The following is a 21,854-nucleotide window of genomic DNA, read 5'->3' as shown; positions in this document are numbered from 1 at the left end:
CTGCCCCAGTGATATGATAAACTGCACATTGGCCCCGCCCACAAACTGTCTGTCAACTCAACTTTACATTTACTAACATAGAGCATATATGTTATTCTTAGGCTTAACAAGACACAGTTATCTGAAGAAGGAATATTTCACCTTGTGTGTTCCATGCTGTCCTGCCTCAATGTAAAACACATATTTGTCAGGTATGGATTATCATACTATGAACTGATACAAATAATACTTTGCTGTTACAGTAAAATAAATGAAATTAATTGTTAAATATATCCTAATAACTTACGATTAGTTTCTGATTTTCTTAAGCACCGTTATAAAACATGTATTGTTTGTTTGTCCTTAATCAAAAATAGTGAGCAGATCCTTTGGGTTGGGACTTTAAATAGGGTTCCAAAATGTTATGCGAGACCCTCCCAGCTGTTTCCTATTCAATAAGTTCTGCGGCAAAGTCCTAAGAACTATGAGTGCACCGCGCATGCATCCTGAGAATGGGGCTGATTAATTTTTGTAAGTAACTTTGTGTGTCTGGGACAAACCATGGTGGTCATTCCGAGTTGATCGCTCGCTTGCAGTTTTTTGCAGTCGTGCAAACGCTATGCCGCCGCCCACTCGGAGTGTATTTTAGCTTAGCAGAAGTGCGAACGAAAGGATCGCAGAGCGGCTACAAATTTTTTTTGTGCAGTTTCAGAGTAGCTCTAGACCTACTCAGCGCTTGCGATCACTTCAGACTGTTCAGTTCCTGTTCTGATGTCACAAACACGCCCTGCGTTCACCCAGCCACGCCTGCGTTTTTCCTGGCACGCCTGCGTTTTTCTGAACACTCCCTGAAAACGGTCAGTTGACACCCAGAAACGCCCACTTCATGTCAATCACTCTGCGCCCACTAGTGCGATTGACCCTGTGTGAAACTACATCGTTCGTTGTAATAGTACGTTGCGCGTGTGCATTGCGTCGTATACGCATGCGCAGAAGTGCATTTTTTTGCCTCATCGCTGCACAGCGAACGAATGCAGCTAGCGATCAACTCGGAATGACCCCCCCATGTTGCCATGCAAGGGGAGCAAATACATTTATTTTATTTCTATGCAGGGTAAATACTGGCAGCTTTTGCATGTCGTGAACAAATGTTAGCTTTATTTTTACACTAAAATAGAGATTTCAGTGTGAACACACCCCATCCAAATCTAACTCTCTCTGCACATGTTACATCTGCCCCCCCCCCCCCCCCCCCCCCGCCCGCAGTGCACATGGTTTTGCCCAGTTGCTTGTTTTTTTGTTTTTTTTTTGCTTCACTTACAAACATGAATCAAGCCCAGTGTTTGTACAGAGTTGCAATTCAAATGTAGACGTATGTTATAAGAAAGGGACTACATGGGAGGTTATAGGGGGAGGACTGAAAAAGACACATGGGGGTAAATTTACTAAGATGGGAGTTCTATTTAAGATGGGATGTTGCCCATAGCAACCAATCAGATTCCAGGTATTATCTTCTAGAAGAGTCTAGATAAATGAGAAGTAGAATCTGATTGGTTGCTATGGGTAATATCCCATCTTAAATAGAACTCCCATCTTAGTAAATTTACCCCATAGAATGCCACACTAATCTAAAGACACACCAAGTGGTATGTTAGCGGGTGTGGTTCATAGGGTCGATCACACTTAGGTCGACAGTGTCTAGGTTGACCACTATTGGTCGGTAGTATCTAAGTTGACACCCAAAATATGTAGACACAATCATTAGGTCGACATGACAAAAGGTTGACCTGAGTTTTTTTTAGTTTTTTTGTGTCTTTTTCTTCGTAGAGTGACGGGAATCCCAATTAGTGCATCGTGTCCCCTCGCATGGCTCGCAATGGTTTCTGTTCTCAATTGTAGTCAACGCGGATCAAAAGTAAAAAAATAAGAATTTACTTACGATAATTCTATTTCTCGTAGTCCGTAGTGGATGCTGGGAACTCCGTAAGGACCATGGGGAATAGCGGCTCCGCAGGAGACTGGGCACAAAAGTAAAGCTTTAGGACTACCTGGTGTGCACTGGCTCCTCCCCCTATGACCCTTCTCCAAGCCTCAGTATAGGATACTGTGCCCGGACGAGCGTACACAATAAGGAAGGATTTTGAATCCCGGGTAAGACTCATACCAGCCACACCAATCACACCGTACAACCTGTGATCTGAACCCAGTTAACAGCATGATAACAGAGGAGCCTCTGAAAAGATGGCTCACAACAATAATAACCCGATTTTTGTAACAATAACTATGTACAAGTATTGCAGACAATCCGCACTTGGGATGGGCGCCCAGCATCCACTACGGACTACGAGAAATAGAATTATCGGTAAGTAAATTCTTATTTTCTCTGACGTCCTAGTGGATGCTGGGAACTCCGTAAGGACCATGGGGATTATACCAAAGCTCCCAAACGGGCGGGAGAGTGCGGATGACTCTGCAGCACCGAATGAGAGAACTCCAGGTCCTCCTCAGCCAGGGTATCAAATTTGTAGAATTTAGCAAACGTGTTTGCCCCTGACCAAGTAGCTGCTCGGCAAAGTTGTAACGCCGAGACCCCTCGGGCAGCCGCCCAAGATGAGCCCACCTTCCTTGTGGAATGGGCTTTTACAGATTTTGGCTGTGGCAGGCCTGCCACAGAATGTGCAAGCTGAATTGTACTACAAATCCAAAGAGCAATAGTCTGCTTAGAAGCAGGAGCACCCAGCTTGTTGGGTGCATACAGGATAAACAGCGAGTCAGATTTCCTGACTCCAGCCGTCCTGGAAACATCTATTTTCAAGGCCCTGACTACGTCCAACAACTTGGAGTCCTCCAAGTCACTAGTAGCCGCTGGTACCACAATAGGTTGGTTCAGATGAAACACTGAAACCACCTTAGGGAGAAAATGAGGACGAGTCCTCAATTCCGCCCTGTCTGAATAGAAGAACAGATAAGGGCTTTTACAGGATAAAGCCCGCCAATTCTGACACGTGCCTGGCCGAGGCCAGGGCCAACAACATGACCACTTTCCATGTGAGATATTTTAACTCCACAGATTCAAGTGGTTCAAACCAATGTGACTTTAGGAACCCCAAAACTACATTGAGATCCCAAGGTGCCACTGGAGGCACAAAAGGAGGCTGTATCTAGAGATGAGCGGGTTCGGTTTCTCTGAATCCGAACCCGCACGAACTTCATGTTTTTTTTCACGGGTCCGAGCGACTCGGATCTTCCCGCCTTGCTCGGTTAACCCGAGCGCGCCCGAACGTCATCATGACGCTGTCGGATTCTCGCGAGACTCGGATTCTATATAAGGAGCCGCGCGTCGCCGCCATTTTCACACGTGCATTGAGATTGATAGGGAGAGGACGTGGCTGGCGTCCTCTCCGTTATAGTAGAAAAGAGTAAAGACTGAGTGACTTAGTTATAATTGTGGGGAGGATTGGGGACGGGGAGCAGCTGTTAGGGAGTACAGTGATTTAGATTAGGAGAGAGAGAGAGAGAGAGAGATTGACCTGATTTACTGGAGCTTAGGAGTACTGTAGAAGAGAGTGCAGAGTTTACTAGTGACTGACCACAGTGACCACCAGACAGTGCAGTTTTATTTAATATATCCGTTCTCTGCCTGAAAAAAACGATACACACAGTGACTCAGTCACATACCATATCTGTGTGCACTGCTCAGCCCAGTGTGCTGCATCATCTATGTATATATTATATATCTGACTGTGCTCAGCTCACACAGCTTATAATTGTGGGGGAGACTGGGGAGCACTGCAGTGCCAGTTATAGGTTATAGCAGGAGCCAGGAGTACAAGACAGTCACATACCATATCTGTGTGCACTGCTCAGCCCAGTGTGCTGCATCATCTATGTATATATTATATATCTGACTGTGCTCAGCTCACACAGCTTATAATTGTGGGGGAGACTGGGGAGCACTGCAGTGCCAGTTATAGGTTATAGCAGGAGCCAGGAGTACATATTATATTAAAATTAAACAGTGCACACTTTTGCTGCAGGAGTGCCACTGCCAGTGTGACTGACCAGTGACCTGACCAGTGACCTGACCACACTGACCACCAGTATAGTTAGTAGTATACTATATTGTGATTGCCTGAAAAAGTTAAACACTCGTCGTGTGACTTCACTTGTGTGGTGTTTTTTTTTTTATTCTATAAAAAACTCATTCTGCTGACAGACAGTGTCCAGCAGGTCCGTCATTATATAATATATATACCTGTCCGGCTGCAGTAGTGATATATATATATTTTTTATATCATTATTTATCATCCAGTCGCAGCAGACACAGTACGGTAGTTCACGGCTGTAGCTACCTCTGTGTCGGCACTCGGCAGTCCGTCCATAATTGTATACCACCTAACCGTGGTTTTTTTTTCTTTCTTCTTTATACATACATACTACGACATCTCTTTATCAACCAGTCTATATTAGCAGCAGACACAGTACAGTACGGTAGTTCACGGCTGTGGCTACCTCTGTGTCGGCACTCGGCAGTCCGTCCATAATTGTATACCACCTAACCGTGGTTTTTTTTTCTTTCTTCTTTATACATACATACTACGACATCTCTTTATCAACCAGTCTATATTAGCAGCAGACACAGTACAGTACGGTAGTTCACGGCTGTGGCTACCTCTGTGTCGGCACTCGGCAGTCCGTCCATAATTGTATACCACCTAACCGTGGTTTTTTTTTCTTTCTTCTTTATACGTACATACTACGACATCTCTTTATCAACCAGTCTATATTAGCAGCAGACACAGTACAGTACGGTAGTTCACGGCTGTGGCTACCTCTGTGTCGGCACTCGGCAGTCCGTCCATAATTGTATACCACCTAACCGTGGTTTTTTTTTTCTTCTTTATACATACATACTACGACATCTCTTTATCAACCAGTCTATATTAGCAGCAGACACAGTACAGTACGGTAGTTCACGGCTGTGGCTACCTCTGTGTCGGCACTCGGCAGTCCGTCCATAATTGTATACCACCTAACCGTGGTTTTTTTTTCTTTCTTCTTTATACGTACATACTACGACATCTCTTTATCAACCAGTCTATATTAGCAGCAGACACAGTACAGTACGGTAGTTCACGGCTGTGGCTACCTCTGTGTCGGCACTCGGCAGTCCGTCCATAATTGTATACCACCTAACCGTGGTTTTTTTTTCTTTCTTCTTTATACATACATACTACGACATCTCTTTATCAACCAGTCTATATTAGCAGCAGACACAGTACAGTACGGTAGTTCACGGCTGTGGCTACCTCTGTGTCGGCACTCGGCAGTCCGTCCATAATTTTTTTATTTTTTTCTTTTTATTTTTTTCTTTGCGTCATGTGCTGATTGGGGAGGGTTTTTTGGAAGGGACATCCTGCGTGACACTGCAGTGCCACTCCTAAATGGGCCCGGTGTTTGTGTCGGCCACTAGGGTCGCTAATCTTACTCACACAGCTACCTCATTGCGCCTCTTTTTTTCTTTGCGTCATGTGCTGATTGGGGAGGGTTTTTTGGAAGGGACATCCTGCGTGACACTGCAGTGACACTCCTAAATGGGCCCGGTGTTTGTGTCGGCCACTAGGGTCGCTAATCTTACTCACACAGCTACCTCATTGCGCCTCTTTTTTTCTTTGCGTCATGTGCTGATTGGGGAGGGTTTTTTGGAAGGGACATCCTGCGTGACACTGCAGTGCCACTCCTAAATGGGCCCGGTGTTTGTGTCGGCCACTAGGGTCGTTTATCTTACTCACACAGTCAGCTACCTCATTGCGCCTCTTTTTTTCTTTGCGTCATGTGCTGTTTGGGGAGGGTTTTTTGGAAGGGACATCCTGCGTGACACTGCAGTGCCACTCCTAGATGGGCCAGGTGTTTATGTCGGCCACTAGGGTCGCTTAGCTTAGTCATCCAGCGACCTCGGTGCAAATTTTAGGACTAAAAATAATATTGTGAGGTGTGAGGTATTCAGAATAGACTGAAAATGAGTGGAAATTATGGTTTTTGAGGTTAATAATAATATGGGATCAAAATGACCCCCAAATTCTATGATTTAAGCTGTTTTTTAGGGTTTTTTGAAAAAAACACCCGAATCCAAAACACACCCGAATCTGACAAAAAAAATTCGGTGAGGTTTTGCCAAAACGCGGTCGAACCCAAAACACGGCCGCGGAACCGAACCCAAAACCAAAACACAAAACCCGAAAAATTTCAGGCGCTCATCTCTATATGCAGTACCCCTTTTACAGACGTCTGAACTTCAGGTAGTGAAGCTAGTTCTTTCTGGAAGAAAATTGACAGGGCCGAAATTTGAACCTTAATGGACCCCAATTTTAGGCCCATAGACACTCCTGTTTACAGGAAATGCAGGAATTGACCTAGTTGAAATTCCTCCATCGGGGCCTTACTGGCCTCGCACCACGCAACATATTTTCGCCAAATGCGGTGATAATGCTTTGCGGTTACATCCTTCCTGGCTTGACCAGGGTAGGGATGACTTCATCCGGAATGCCTTTTTCCTTCAGGATCCGGCGTTCAACCGCCCTGCCGTCAAACGCAGCCGCGGTAAGTCTTGGAATAGACAGGGTCCTTGCTGGAGCAGGTCCCTTCTTAGAGGTAGAGGCCACGGGTCCTCCGTGAGCATCTCTTGAAGTTCCGGGTACCAAGTCCTTCTTGGCCAATCCGGAGCCACGAGTATAGTTCTTACTCCCCTCCGTCTTATAATTCTCAGTACTTTTGGTATGAGAGGAAGAGGAGGGAACACATACACTGACTGGTACACCCACGGTGTTACCAGAGCGTCCACAGCTATTGCCTGAGGGTCCCTTGACCTGGCGCAATACCTGTCCAATTTTTTGTTTAGGCGGGACGCCATCATGTCCACCTTTGGTTTTTCCCAATGGTTTACAATCATGTGGAAGACTTCTGGGTGAAGTCCCCACTCTCCCGGGTGGAGGTCGTGCCTGCTGAGGAAGTCTGCTTCCCAGTTGTCCACTCCCGGAATGAACACTGCTGACAGTGCTATCACATGATTTTCCGCCCAGCGAAAAATCCTTGCAGCTTCTGCCATTGCCCTCCTGCTTCTTGTGCCGCCCTGTCTGTTTACGTGGGCGACTGCCGTGATGTTGTCCGACTGGATCAGCACCGGCTGACCTTGAAGCAGAGGTCTTGCTTGGCTTAGGGCATTGTAAATGGCCCTTAGCTCCAAAATATTTATGTGAAGTGATGTCTCCAGGCTTGACCACAAGCCCTGGAAATTTCTTCCCTGTGTGACTGCTCCCCAGCCTCGCAGGCTGGCATCCGTGGTCACCAGGACCCAGTCCTGAATGCCGAATCTGCGGCCCTCTAGAAGATGAGCACTCTGCAACCACCACAGGAGAGACACCCTTGTCTTTGGTGACAGGGTTATCCGCTGATGCATCTGAAGATGCGATCCGGACCATTTGTCCAGCAGGTCCCACTGGAAAGTTCTTGCGTGGAATCTGCCGAATGGAATTGCTTCGTAGGAAGCCACCATTTTTCCCAGGACCCTTGTGCACTGATGCACTGACACTTGGCCTGGTTTTAGGAGGTTTCTGACTAGTTCGGATAACTCCCTGGCTTTCTCCTCCGGGAGAAAACACCTTTTTCTGGACTGTGTCCAGGATCATCCCTAGGAATAGAAGGCGTGTCGACGGGATCAGCTGCGATTTTGGAATATTGAGAATCCAACCGTGCTGCCGCAGCACTATCTGAGATAGTGCTACCCCGACTTCCAACTGTTCCCTGGATCTTGCCCTTATCAGGAGATCGTCCAAGTAAGGGATAACTAAAACTCCCTTCTTTCGAAGGAGTATCATCATTTCGGCCATTACCTTGGTAAAGACCCGGGGTGCCGTGGACAATCCAAACGGCAGCGTCTGAAACTGATAGTGACAGTTCTGTACCACAAACCTGAGGTACCCTTGGAGAAGGGTAAATTGGGACATGTAGGTAAGCATCTTTGATGTCCAGAGAGACCATATAGTCCCCTTCTTCCAGGTTTGCAATCACTGCTCTGAGTGACTCCATCTTGAATTTGAACCTTTGTATGTAAGTGTTCAAGGATTTTAGATTTAAAATTGGTCTCACCGAGCCGTCCGGCTTCGGTACCACAAATAGTGTGGAATAGTACCCCTTTCCCTGTTGCAGGAGGGGTACCTTGATTATCACCTGCTGGGAATACAGCCTGTGAATGGCTTGCAATACTGTCTCCCTGTCTGAGGGAGACGTCGGTAAAGCAGACTTTATGAAACGGCGAGGGGGGGACGTCTCGAATTTCTTGAGACGGGCCCCCACCGTGCCTGAGACCGCTTGTAAAGCCCCAGCGTCATGCTGAGGAGTTTGCGGAGGCGGGAGAGGGCTTTTGTTCCTGGGAATTGGCTGTTTGCTGCAGCCTTTTTCCTCTCCCTCTGCCACGGGGCAGAAATGAGGCGCCTTTTGCCCGCTTGCCCTTATGGGGCCGAAAGGACTGCGCCTGATAATACGGCGTCTTCTTAGGTTGAGAAGCTACCTGGGGTAAAAATGTGGATTTTCCAGCCGTTGCCGTGGCCACCAGGTCTGTTAGACCTACCCCAAATAACTCCTCCCTTTTATAAGGCGATACTTCCATATGCCTTTTGGAATCAGCATCACCTGACCACTGTCTTGTCCATAACCCTCTTCTGGCAGAAATGGACAGCGCACTTACTCTTGATGCCAGTCGGCAAATATCCCTCTGTGCATCACGCATATATAGAAATGCATCTTTTAAATGCTCTATAGTTAGTAATATACTGTCCCTATCTAGGGTATCAATATTGTCAGTCAGGGAATCCGACCAAGCCACCCCAGCACTGCACATCCAGGCTGAGGCGATTGCTGGTCGCAGTATCACACCCGTGTGAGTGTATATACATTTTAGGATATTTTACTGCTTTCTGTCAGCAGGTTCCCAAAGGGCGGCCGTATCCGGGGACGGTAGTGCCACCTGTTTAGACAAGCGTGTGAGCGCTTTATTCACCCTAAGGGGTGTTTCCCAACGTGCCCTATCCTCTGGCGGGAAGGGGTACAATGCTAATAACTTTTTAGGAATTAACAGTTTTTATCGGGGGAACCCACGCATCATCACACACTTCATTTAATTCCTCAGATGCAGGAAAAACTACAGGCAGTTTTTTCTCACCCAACATAATACCCTTTTTAGTGGTACTGGTATTATCAGAAATGTGTAAAAACATTTTCCATAGCCTCAATCATGTAACGTGTGGCCCTACTGGAAGTCACATTCGTCTCTTAATCGTCGACACTGGAGTCAGTATCCGTGTCGGCGTCTGTATCTGCCATCTGCGGTAACGGGCGTTTTAGAGCCCCAGATGGCTTTTGAGACACCTGGACATGCACAGGCTGAGTCGCCGGCTGTCTCATGTCATCAATCTTTTGTAAAGAGCTGACACTGTCACATAATTCCTTCCATAAGCTCATCCACTCAGGTGTCGACTCCCTAGGGGGTGACATCTCTGTTACAGGCAATTGCTCCGCCTCCACCTCATTTTCCTCCTCATACATGTCGACACAACGTACCGACACACAGCACACACACAGGGAATGCTCTGATAGAGGACAGGACCCCACTAGCCCTTTGGGGAGACAGAGGGAGAGTATGCCAGCACACACCAGAGCGCTATATATATATACAGGGATAACCTTATATAAGTGTTTTTCCCCTTATAGCTGCTGTATTGTTATACTGCGCCTAATTAGTGCCCCCCTCTCTTTTTTAACCCCTTTCTGTAGTGTAGTAACTGCAGGGGAGAGCCAGGGAGCTTCCCTCCAACGGAGCTGTGAGAGAAAATGGCGCCAGTGTGCTGAGGAGATAGGCTCCGCCCCCTTCTCGGCGGCCTTTTCTCCCGTTTTTCTGTGGAATCTGGCAGGGGTTAAAATTCATCCATATAGCCCTGGGGGCTATATGTGATGTATTTTCGCCAGCCAAGGTGTTTTTATTGCTGCTCAGGGCGCCCCCCCCCTAGCGCCCTGCACCCTCAGTGACCGAAGTGTGAAGTGTGCTGAGGAGCAATGGCGCACAGCTGCAGTGCTGTGCGCTACCTTGGTGAAGACAGGATGTCTTCTGCCGCCGATTTTTCCGGACCTCTTCTTGCTTCTGGCTCTGTAAGGGGGCCGGCGGCGCGGCTCTGGGACCGAGCTCCGAGGCTGGGCCTGTGTTCGGTCCCTCTGGAGCTAATGGTGTCCAGTAGCCTAAGAAGCCCAATCCACTCTGCACGCAGGTGAGTTCGCTTCTTCTCCCCTTAGTCCCTCGATGCAGTGAGCCTGTTGCCAGCAGGTCTCACTGAAAATAAAAAACCTAAAACTAAACTTTCACTAAGAAGCTCAGGAGAGCCCCTAGTGTGCACCCTTCTCGGTCGGGCACAAAAATCTAACTGAGGCTTGGAGGAGGGTCATAGGGGGAGGAGCCAGTGCACACCAGGTAGTCCTAAAGCTTTACTTTTGTGCCCAGTCTCCTGCGGAGCCGCTATTCCCCATGGTCCTTACGGAGTTCCCAGCATCCACTAGGACGTCAGAGAAAAAAGAAACAATTTGTGAAAAACTCAGGTCGACCTTTTGTCATGTCGACCTAGAACATGTCAACCTAGTGACCACGTCGACCTAGAAACCCTGTCGGCCTAATGCATGTCGACCAATAGCGTTTGCCCTAATGACTGTCGACCTAAGTGGGGTTGACCTTGAGACCGGATACCATATTAGAACATGCAGGCACCAGCAGTGGACCTGTCGGACCAATTGATATACACCAGAGAGGGGCCTTCAGCACCATTGGCATGAAGATGCCAGAATCCACTGTGGCAAATGAGGAATCCAGGCAACATCTGACTCAGCCACTAGGGGTATTAGAACAACGAACCGTCCTGCTCAGGCCCCCAGTATTGACATGTAGGCAAAAGTGGGAGCATTTATGATCTAAAATAAAAGCCAGAGATAATATTTTATTATATGTCACTTTGTTTATGTTTCGAAAAAGCGGCATACAGCAGACGGCAGAGATCGGTTTCTCTACTGGCAGTGACGATGGGCACAGAGATATCAGGTACCGCTTTAGTTTTTTATTAAATCAGAATAATTGAATTGTTTTCAGTTATTGGTCTTATTGTTCCTTTTTATCCTATGGTTGTATGCATCATATTTCTGGAAACAAATAATGCATCCTAAGCTAGATTAACCCATAACCAGTCCTTGCTTAGGGATTGGCACTGCTTGGCGTAAGGGGAGGATCTGAGCCTGCTTTAACAACTTTAACACAATTGCACTACAGTTGTCCCATTTGGCCATTCCTCACAGTACTGTTTAATGACTTTATAAGCTCGGAGATGATTTTGCAGCCAACTGTTTAATATCAGATTTTTGTAGTATTAACAGCGGTCCTAGCTTTCCTTTAATATAACCCAACGTCAATGCAGCATTAACAACAGGGACAGTCACCAGGGCCCCCCCCACATATCTACACATCCAGCGTTGGGGGCTCTGGGGTATATATATTCTGGGTATATTTGTGGAATACGGTGAACTGTTTATTCTTTAGCATCCATAAGGGATATTGGGGAAACTTAGGGCCTAATGCAGACCTGATCATAGCCCTGCAAAATTTTGCACAGCTACGATCAGGCACACTGACATGCGGGGGGACGCCCAGCACAGGGCTAGTCCACCCCGCACGTCAGGTCCGCCCCCCCTCTCCTCTTTCCCGCAGAAGTACAAAAGCATCGCACAGCGGCGATGCTTTTGCACTTCAGGAGTAACTCCCGGCCAGCGCAGCTTTTGCGTGCTGGCCAGGAGATACTTGTCGCTGCCCGGGTTGCAGCGGCTGCGTATGACGTCACGCAGCCGCTGCGTCCCGGACCGCACTCACAAAGCGGCGGCCAAACGCTGACGTACCGCCCCCTCCCGCCCAGCGACCGGCAATCGGTAGGCAACGACAGCCGTCGGCGCTTGCGCACTTCTGACCTGATCGATGCGCTGCGATGAACGGCAGCGTGCGATCAGGTCAGAATGACCCCCTTAGTACGATGGGTATAGACGGGGTCCAAAGGGGCCGGTGCACATTAAATTTCTTCACTGGGTGTGCTGGCTCCTCCCCTCTATGCCCCCTCCCACAGGCAGTTTAGAAAAAAGTGCCCGCAGGAGAGGATGCACACTCTGCAGCTCCAGAGAGTTTTCTTCAGTTTCTTTTAAGCTTTTATTATTTTCGGTGTGCTGTTTGGGCAACAGCATGCCTGCGCCATGGGAGTTAGGGGGGGACGGTCACCGGCCTTGCAAGGTTTCAGAGCCACTTCCTGGCTGCTGGACCACCGTCCTGAGATGTTGTTTATTCAGCGGGGCACTGCACCTTAGCTGTCGCAATCGCAGCACGCCGCACACCCTTAACAAATGCCTGAAGGTGACGACTGTGGTGAGTACAAACCGGGGGCCCAGCTAGGGGGGGTCCCCCGGTTCATGGTGCGGCTGAATCATTAGTGTTTCACTGTGATATAGTAAGCTGACAGCCTCACTGGGGATGCTGGGGTGTGCTGGTCTTCTCTCTCTCTGATATGTTTTACTGTCTGTGTCTATGTGTATGTCATTGTGATTTACTGTGAACATGGGTAAACACAAACTATGCAGTGTGTGCCACATCAGATTCTCTCCCTTATCATCTGACTGTTTCATGTGAACAGTGCAGCCAATCTTCACAACTTAGTGAGGGGGCTGGGGGAGAGGGTCCAGAGCCCTCCTGGCTAGGGGCCCTTAAGAATATGATGTCATGATATGATAGGCATTCCTACCCGGGGCTGTCTGTTCAGTCCTTTCGGTCTAACAGATTTCGATCTAGGACCAGAGGTGCCTCGAATGCGGCTAGAGGCACCAGAGGTAAGACAAGAAGACCTGCAAACACCGGTTCTCAGGAACAGAGCACCAGTTCTGCTTCCACTACGTCCTCAGCATGACGGTGCCCACCCACCCCGAGGGGATCTCGAGGTAGGAGCTCAACTGTGTCACTTCAGCCGCGTCTGGGAGGTTTCCTGCCGGGATACCTGGGTCAGGGACCTCATTTCTCAGGGCTACAAGCTGGAGTTCGACGGTACTCCTCCCAAACAATTTTTCAGATCAAGCTTACCAGCTTTGGAGGATACACAAGTTACGTTGCAACAGGCCATCCAAAAATTGGTCCAGTCCCACGTCATTGTTCCAGTGCCAATACCACAACGAGGAAAGGGTTATTACTCCAACCTGTTTGTGGTACCAAAGCCAGACGATTCGGTAAGGCCCATTTTAAATCTAAAGTCCTTGAACCCTTACCTAAAGGTTTTCAAGTTCAAAATGTAATCCTTGAGAGCAGTGATTGCGGGCCTGGAAGATCAGGAATTCATGGTTTCCTTGGATATCAAGGACGACTACCTTCATATTCCAATTTGGCCACCTCATCAGGCTTATCTGAGGTTTGCCCTACTGGACGATCACTACCCGTTCTAGGCACTGTCCACAGCTCCGAGGGTATTCACGAAGGTAATGGCGGAAATTATGTTCCAGCTCCGGGTCCAGGGGGTCAGTGTGGTCTCTTACCTGGATGATCTCCTGATAAAAGCAAGATCCAGGGAGCTTGTATTGCTCCATATCGACCGCACTATTCAACTTCTGTCACACCATGGGCGGATTCTCAACTTACAGAAGTCCCATCTGGAGCCAACTCAGCGGCTTCTGTTCCTGGGGTTGTTACTGGGTACTGTGGCCCAGAAGGTGTTCCTCCCAGAGGACAAAGTGAGAACACTTCAGGAGATGGTCCGCATGGTGCTCTGACCTGCTCGAGTATCCATCCATCTTTGCATAAGATTGTTGGGGAAGATGGTTGCCTTATATGAGGCGATCCAATATGGGAGGTTCCATGCCAGAACATTTCAATTGGATCTCCTGAGCAAGTGGTCCGGATCACAACTACAGATGCACCGGATGATACGGCTGTCACCTCAGGACAGGATTTCCCTCCTGTGGTGACTGCAGTCCTCCAACCTACTGGAGTTTTGAGATTTAGGATTGGACCCTCCTCACGACGGATGTGAGTCTGAGAGGATGGGGAGCTGTCACCCAAGGGGCTCAGTTCCAGGGCAGGTGGTCAGCCCACGAAGCCCTCCTTCCAATCAACATTCTGGAACTTCGGGCGATCTACAATGCTCTGCTTCAGGCCTCTCCTCTGCTCAAAGATTACGCGATCCGAGTACAGTCGGACAACGCCACAGCAGTGGCATACATCAGTCGACAAGGAGGGACAAGAAGCAGAGCCTGCATGCAAGAGGTGTCAAGGAGACTCCTCTGGGCGGAAAGAAATGCAAGAGCAATGTCAGCAATCTTCATTCCGGGAGTGGACAACTGGGAAGCGGACTTCCTGAGTCGTGACGATCTCCACCCGGGGGAGTGGGGACTCCACCATCAGGTGTTTCAGCAGATCATCACCCGGTGTGGCTGCCCACAAATAGACATGATGGCTTTTCGACTCAACAAGAAGCTTCACTGGTATTGCTCAAGAACCAGGGACCCTCATGCGAGGGCAGTAGATGCACTGACATCTCCTTGGCCTTACCGGCTGGTCTACCTGTTTCCTCCGATTCTGTTGCTCCCAAGGGTGCTCAAGCGAATCAGAAATCAGGGAGTCCAGGCAATTCTGATTGCCCCAGACTGGCCTCGGAGGGCGTGGTATGCGGATCTTCTGGACATGTCCGTCGAAGACCCTTGGCCTCTACCACTAAGAAGAGATCTTCTTCAACAAGGGCCTATCGTCTTGGTGCGAGGAACACACGTATTTGCCTGCCTGCAGAGTTCCACTTGGGACGTTTCTTACGTTTCCTGCAGGCTGGTGTGGATAAGGGCTTACGTCTGGGTTACGATAAGGTCCAGATTTCAGCTCTCTCAATTTTCTTTCAGAAAAAATTGGCAGTGTTGCCAGAAGTTCAGACCTTCCTGCAAGGGTTGCTCCACATACAACCTCCTTTTGTGCCGCCTATGGCACCCTGGGATTTGATTGTGGTGTTGGAATTTCTACAGTCCTCCTGGTTTGAAACTGATGACGGTAGAAGACAATACCTCACGTGGAAGACGGTGATGTTATTGGCCCTGGCTTCTGTTAGACCTGTATATATATTGGTAGATGCTCAATTAGCTTAGTGATATCATTCAGGTGCTCGAAAGGGAGGGGTATTTCTAAGCAAGAAAAAAAGGCATTTGTTTCCCCCAGCACCCTGAATGATAACCGTAACCAGATATAAATTCCACATGATAACAGAATTCAGAGATCTTCGTTACACATATTTGCGCAAATGTTAGACCTGTCTCAGAATTGGGGGCCTTATCGTGTAAATGTCCCTACTTGGTCTTTTACGAGGAAAAAGCGGAGCTCATGACTAGGCAGCAGTTCCTGCCGAAGGTTGGCTCTGCATTTCACTCGAATCAGCCTATTGTGGTTCCATCCAGTTCTGGCACTTCTGCTCCTCCGGAGGCATTGGATACTGTGCGAGCCTTGAAGATTTATGTCAAGAGAATGGCTCGGATCAGAAAGACGGATTCCTTGTTCGTGCTCTATGATGCACAGAAGAAGGGTTGCCCTGCTTCAAAGCAGTCCATTGCTCATTGGATTAGATTTACTATCCAACGGGCCTATGTGTCGGCAGCCTTACCTGTTCCTAAGTCTCTGAAGTCACACTCTACAAGATTGGTGGGCTCTTCCTGGGCGTGGAGTCTCGGCCTTGCAACTATGCCGAGCTGCTACCTGGTCGGGGAAGATCACTTTTGTTAAGTTCTACAAGTTTGATACCCTGGCCAAAGAGGATTCCCAGTTTGGGCAGGCGGTGCTGCAGCAGTCTCCGCACGTTCCCGTCCGTTCTGGAAGCTTTGGGACGTCCCCATCGTACTAAGTTTCCCCAATATCCCTTATGGATATTGTACATATCCTTTTCTACATCAGTGTATCCTCTAGCTCAGGGGTGTCAAACTCGCAGCCCTCGGGCCGCATGCGGCTCTCCCCGCTTCCTTTTGCGGGCAGCGGTTGGGCAGGGGTCATTTTGCGGCCCGACCACCTTCTCCGGCGGCGGCGGTATCTTAAATCAGGCACCAGTTTGTGAGCCAATCAGAGCTCGCGGACCGGGATCCAATCAGGAGCTGCCGGTCCGCGAGCTCTGATTGGCTCACGGAACGGCGCCTGACTTTAGATACACGCGCCGGAGACCGGACTGAGGAGCAGGAGAGCCGCGCGCTGCGCTCTCCTGCCCTCAAACACAGCCAAGCAGGACATCCCCGGCAGCTGGCAGCAGCGGCGGTGAGCATATTGGGGGCATATGTATACCTTGCACAAAGTGGCATATGTATATCTGGCACAGTGTGGGCATATGTTTTTGGCAGTGTGGGCATATGTATATCTGGCATAGTGGGCATATGTTTTCTGGCACAGTGTGGGCATACAGTATGTTATCGAGCACTGTGGGGGCATATATATATCTGGCACAGTGTGGGCATATATTATCTGGCACAGTGTGAGCATATGTTATCTGGCACTGTGGGGGCGTATGTTATCTGGCACTGTGGGGGCATATGTTATCTGGCACTGTGGGGGCATATGTTATCTGGCACTGTGGGGGCATATGTTATCTGGCACTGTGGGGACATATGTGTATCTGGCACTGTGGGGGCATATGTTATCTGGCACTGTGGGGGCATATGTTATCTGGCACTGTGGGGGCATATGTTATCTGGCACTGTGGGGGCATATGTTATCTGGCACTGTGGGGGCATATGTTATCTGGCACTGTGGGGGCATATGTGTATCTGCCACTGCACTACTGATGGCATATGTGTATCTGGCACTGCACTACTGGTGGCATATGTGTATCTGGCACTATTGATGGCATATGTGTATCTGGCACTGCACTACTGGTGGCATATGTGTATCTGGCACTGCACTACTGATGGCATATGTGTATCTGGCACTGCACTACTGGTGGCATATGTGTATCTGGCACTGCACTACTGATGGCATATGTGTATCTGGCACTGCACTACTGGTGGCATATGTGTATCTGGCACTGCACTACTGGTGGCATATGTGTATCTGGCACTACTGGTGGCATATGTGTATCTGACACTACTGGTGGCATATGTGTATCTGGCACTGCACTACTGGTGGCATATGTGTATCTGGCACTGCACTACTGGTGGCATATGTGTATCTGGCACTACTGGTGGCATATGTGTATCTGACACTACTGGTGGCATATGTGTATCTGACACTGCACTGCTGGTGGCATATGTGTATCTGGCACTGCACTACTGATGGCATATGTGTATCTGGCACTGCACTACTGATGGCATATGTGTATCTGGCACTGCACTACTGAGGGCATATTTGTATCTGGCACTACTGGTGGCATATGTGTATCTGACACTACTGGTGGCATATGTGTATCTGGCACTGCACTACTGATGGCATATGTGTATCTGGCACTGCACTACTGATGGCATATGTGTATCTGGCACTGCACTACTGAGGGCATATTTGTATCTGACCCCCATGTGTGTATCACACACCTATTTTTTGGGCACGCGCGCACACAGTAACACTAAGAAATGTTTCCTATGTGCACCACTGCATGAAAGTAAATGTTTTCTTCACGATACTTGTCATCTCTTTGATTATATTTTATTGTTGGTTTTTCTAAAAAAAACCTTTGAACATTGCATATAAGACTCTTTCTTTTTCTTGCGGCCCACACAAGACTTAGACCTTGATTATTCGCCCCCGTTGGGATTTTGAGTTTGACATGCCTGCTCTAGCTGCACGGTGAACTGTGCTCTCTAGCAGTGGAAGGGTTAAACGGCATGCAGCGGGGCTTCATTTCTTTTTTTTTTATTAACTATTTGAACGCTCTCACTATATGGCGCTCCCCAATTATCACTGGATAGAGCAACGGTGGAGCAAAAAGCAAAGGCTACAAGTGTTAGGGGGCTACCACCTGGTGTTGGGAGGCAGTGGGGTAGCCGGGGGAAGGGGGGTGTAAGGTCACGGCCATAGAGAGGAGGAAGCCGCATGGAGTCTCCTCTCTTAATCTGCCCCTGCTTCTTTTCGTTAGGCCCCACCCACAATCAGTGGCCTATGAGGATGCAGAGCCATGATAATACGATTCTGTGATAATCATGTTATGGCACCCCCTTCCCAACCATTCCATTATGAAGTGGGTGGGATGAGGGGAGTCTGTGGAACTCTTCAAAATTTCAGGAGTCCCTCTGACTTTCCGGAAAAGTAGGCAAATATAATTATAGGCCTAATGGGACTAAATCAGTCCGTTATCAAGCACTTCAGTGTCGGACTAGTCCACATTGTGACACCAAGTAAATACCCAGTAGGATGCACAACTTACATTACTGAACAGTACATCATAGTTCCTCATGACCGGATTGAGGAGGAAGTTGGAGGGTAGACAAGTTGATTGTTGTTATGTAACCCCCTTCTCTCTGCATAGGAGACTTCAGGGGTTATTCAGAGTTGTTTGCAAACCAAAAAAAGTCAGCTATTGGGCACAACCTTGTTGCACTGCAGGTGGGGCAGATGTAACATGTGCAGAGAGAGTTAGATTTGGGTGGGTTATGTTGTTTCTGTACAGGGTAAATACTGGTTGTTTATTTTTACACTGCACTGCAATTTAGATTTCAGTTTGTACACACCCCACCCAAATCTAACTCTCTCTGCACATGTTACATCTGCCCCACCTGCAGTGCAACATAGTTTTGCCCAATTGCTAACACAGCAGAAACTTCCATGTCACAATTAAGGTTTGATGAGTTGCTACATGTGCATTGTACAGGGGTGGTCATTCCGAGTTGATCGCTAGCTGCATTCGTTCGCTGCGCAGCGATGAGGCAAAAAAAGGCACTTCTGCGCATGCGTATGCGGCGCAATGCACACGCGCGACGTTCTATTACAACGAACAATGTAGTTTCACACAGGGTCTAGCGATGCTTTTCAGTCGCACAGGCAGCCGCAAAGTGATTGACATGAAGTGGGCGTTTCTGGGTGTCAACTGACCATTTTCAGTGAGTGTTCGAAAAAACGCAGGCGTGTCAGGAAAAACGCAGGCGTGGCAGGGCGGGTTTGTGCCGTAAAAACAGGAACTGAACAGTCTGAAGTGATCGCAAGCGCTGAGTAGGTTTTGAGCTATTCTGAAACTGCACAAAATAACTTTGTAGCCGCTCTGCGATCCTTTCGTTCGCACTTCTGCTAAGCTAAAATACACTCCCAGTGGGAGGCGGCATAGCGTTTGCACGGCTGCTAAAAACTGCTAGCGAGCGATCAACTCGGAATGACCCCCAGGGAACATTTGCTTTCCTGCTGCTAGTTCTGCAGCTGATTTTCCTTCATATCATGTTCCAGGATAACTGGCTTTAAATATTACCGGAGAGGTTTGGAGAAGCTGTGCGCAATACTACAACAGTGCAGCAAGTTAGCACATTTGGAGTAAGTCCAATTGCATTTTCCGAAAACCTAGATTACATTTTAATCCTTCTCTGTTGTTTTCTACCATATAGAAATACGCAAATCTGTTTTATTTTCCAGCTTGTCTGACAACAGCTTACAAAACGCCGAGATCTGTCAAGTGACCCAGATTCTTCCTGAGCTAAAAAGGCTGCGCTCAGTCAAGTAAGTTACTGAACACTGGGCCTGTTGGGAATGTGCGTACAGTCTTGTGGGTGAGCAGAGCACTGTACACACCAGCGGGTAGGGTGTAGGCAGTGACCCGTCCAGTTAGCTGAACCAGGCTCTGTGATAATTGTGAAACAAGTGAATGTACAGCCAGGGTAAGGGTTGGGTACTAGGGGGAGGGTTAGGCTGCAGGGGTGGGGGAGGTTACGCTGCAGGAGGAGTGGTTTAGGGATAGGAGTAGGGTTAAAGAGCGATTTTGACCGTCGGGATGCCGCTTTCAGCATCCTGATATAGGGATTGTGAATGACAGATTTCGTACCCAACCCATGTAAATACCACACCCCCTAACTGTCCCAGTTTTTGCTGGACAGTCCCGCTTTTTGGGCACTGGCACTTGCGGGCCACAGGGGATAAGGAGGGAGAGGGCGACATGCCGACACCTCTCTTTGGTCAACCAATAACTGAGACAAGACAACTTTGTTTCTTGGTCAAATCAAAAGGTCACAGCTTTATTGATTAAATACATACGGGGACATTTACTAAGCAGTGATAAGGGGTGTGGTTCATCAAATCGACAGTGTCTAGGTCGACAATGTTTAGGTCGACCACTATAGGTCGACATGGATGGAAGGTCGACAGGGTTTCTAGGTCGACATGTGCTAGGTCTAAAGGTCGACATGAGGATTTTTTTTTTTTGGGTGTCGTTTTCTTCGTAGAGTGACCGGGATCCCAAATTAGTGCACCGCGTCCCCTCGCATGGCTCGCCATGCTTCGGGCATGGTGCCTTCGCTCCGCTACCGCTTCGCTCGGCACACTTTACCGTTCCAATCGTAGTCCACGTGGATCGTTAAGTATGAAAAAATTCAAAAAAGAAAAAAAATGTGAAAAACTCATGTCGACCTTTAGACCTGTCGACCTAGCACATGTCGACCTAGAAACCCTGTCGACCTTCCATCCATGTCGACCTAGTGACTGTCGACCTATAGTGGTCGACCTAAACATTGTCGACCTAGACACTGTCGATCTTCAGACCGGATCCCGTGATAACTGAGGAGAAAATAGCCAGTGGAGAAGTTGCCCATGGCAACCAATCAGCACTGAAATAACATCTATAATTTGCTTACTATAAAATGATACAGAGCTGCTGATTGATTGGTTGATGGGGAAATTTCTCCACTGGCTCACTTCTCTGCACTTATCACTGCTTAGTAAATGTCCCCCATAATCACAACCACTGGAAGGGCAACAACACTGATTAGAGAGGCTGGGGCAGCCAGTAAGCTCGGGAAGAGCTGCGTGCATACCCAATGCTACGGCCTCAGCCCCTTTTCTTGCACGTACCTTTCATGTCCTGAGTCTCCCCTCCCAAATGTTGGCAGATATGCAACACTTTCTTCTTCCCTCACTGTAACTCACCACTCCATAATCAATTGACACAATTTAATTTGTCTGCAATACTAAAAACATAGTGGTTCAGTTAATTTCATAACAGACCATTTGGCAAGACAGTACCACTTTTCCGGCAGCGTTCCCCCATTCCACAGTGTCCTGCGGGAGGGAGATGTTAGGAGGTTCCTCTCTCACCTACTGCTGCTCTGCATGTGTGTAGCAACCACACAGTACCATGAGAGTCTAGAGGGCAGCACATAGCTCAGGGAGAGCTGACCATTCCACCAGCGTGACGACGACGTGGAGCATGATATATGGCCACCCCCACCCCCATGTCACAAGGACATGCCCCCTTTTCCAAAGGCTTACAAAGTCCAGTTCCTCACTTTCCAAATGTTGAGAGGTATGAACAGGACCAGTGAAAGGTTTCTCGGCAGGCTACGCAAATCATCTGCCTACTGTAACCCACTCTCCAACCCCAACCAATACCCACTTTTCAGCCCTACAGGTGTAAGTGCCGAGGTGGCATCTTAGAAGTTCCACTGCATTAAGTAGAACAAAGAAGTCTTTCTCAGAGACATCCCTAATTTTGTAATTTGCAGACTCAGTGGTGCCCCCCCCCAGGCTACTGCTTGTCTAATGGTAGAGCTTGCCTGGCTATGAATAGGTCTCAGTAGCAGGGCACTTCAGTCTCCAGTAAAATAGCTGCTGCTTGCATAATCCAGTC

The 21,854-nt window shown here is 48.4% G+C and overlaps 1 protein-coding gene across 6 annotated transcripts in view; it reads left to right on the top strand.

Annotated features, from left to right (window-relative positions):
• NLRC5 (NLR family CARD domain containing 5) overlaps nt 1–21,854 on the top strand; it is a 253,349-nt gene that overhangs the window by 30,340 nt on the left and 201,155 nt on the right. For all 6 annotated transcript variants that reach the window (XM_063945766.1, XM_063945765.1, XM_063945768.1 and 3 more), the window contains exons 13-16: nt 102–191; nt 11,048–11,113; nt 19,469–19,552; nt 19,652–19,735. In XM_063945766.1, the coding sequence (XP_063801836.1) occupies nt 102–191; nt 11,048–11,113; nt 19,469–19,552; nt 19,652–19,735 (324 nt within the window). The remainder of the gene's footprint in view (nt 1–101; nt 192–11,047; nt 11,114–19,468; nt 19,553–19,651; nt 19,736–21,854) is intronic.

This window comes from Pseudophryne corroboree, chromosome 11, assembly GCF_028390025.1.
Source record: "Pseudophryne corroboree isolate aPseCor3 chromosome 11, aPseCor3.hap2, whole genome shotgun sequence".
NCBI classification, from domain to species: Eukaryota; Metazoa; Chordata; class Amphibia; order Anura; family Myobatrachidae; genus Pseudophryne; species Pseudophryne corroboree.
Note: the sequence above shows the minus strand (reverse complement) of the source record. Positions and strands in the feature narration are given on the sequence as shown.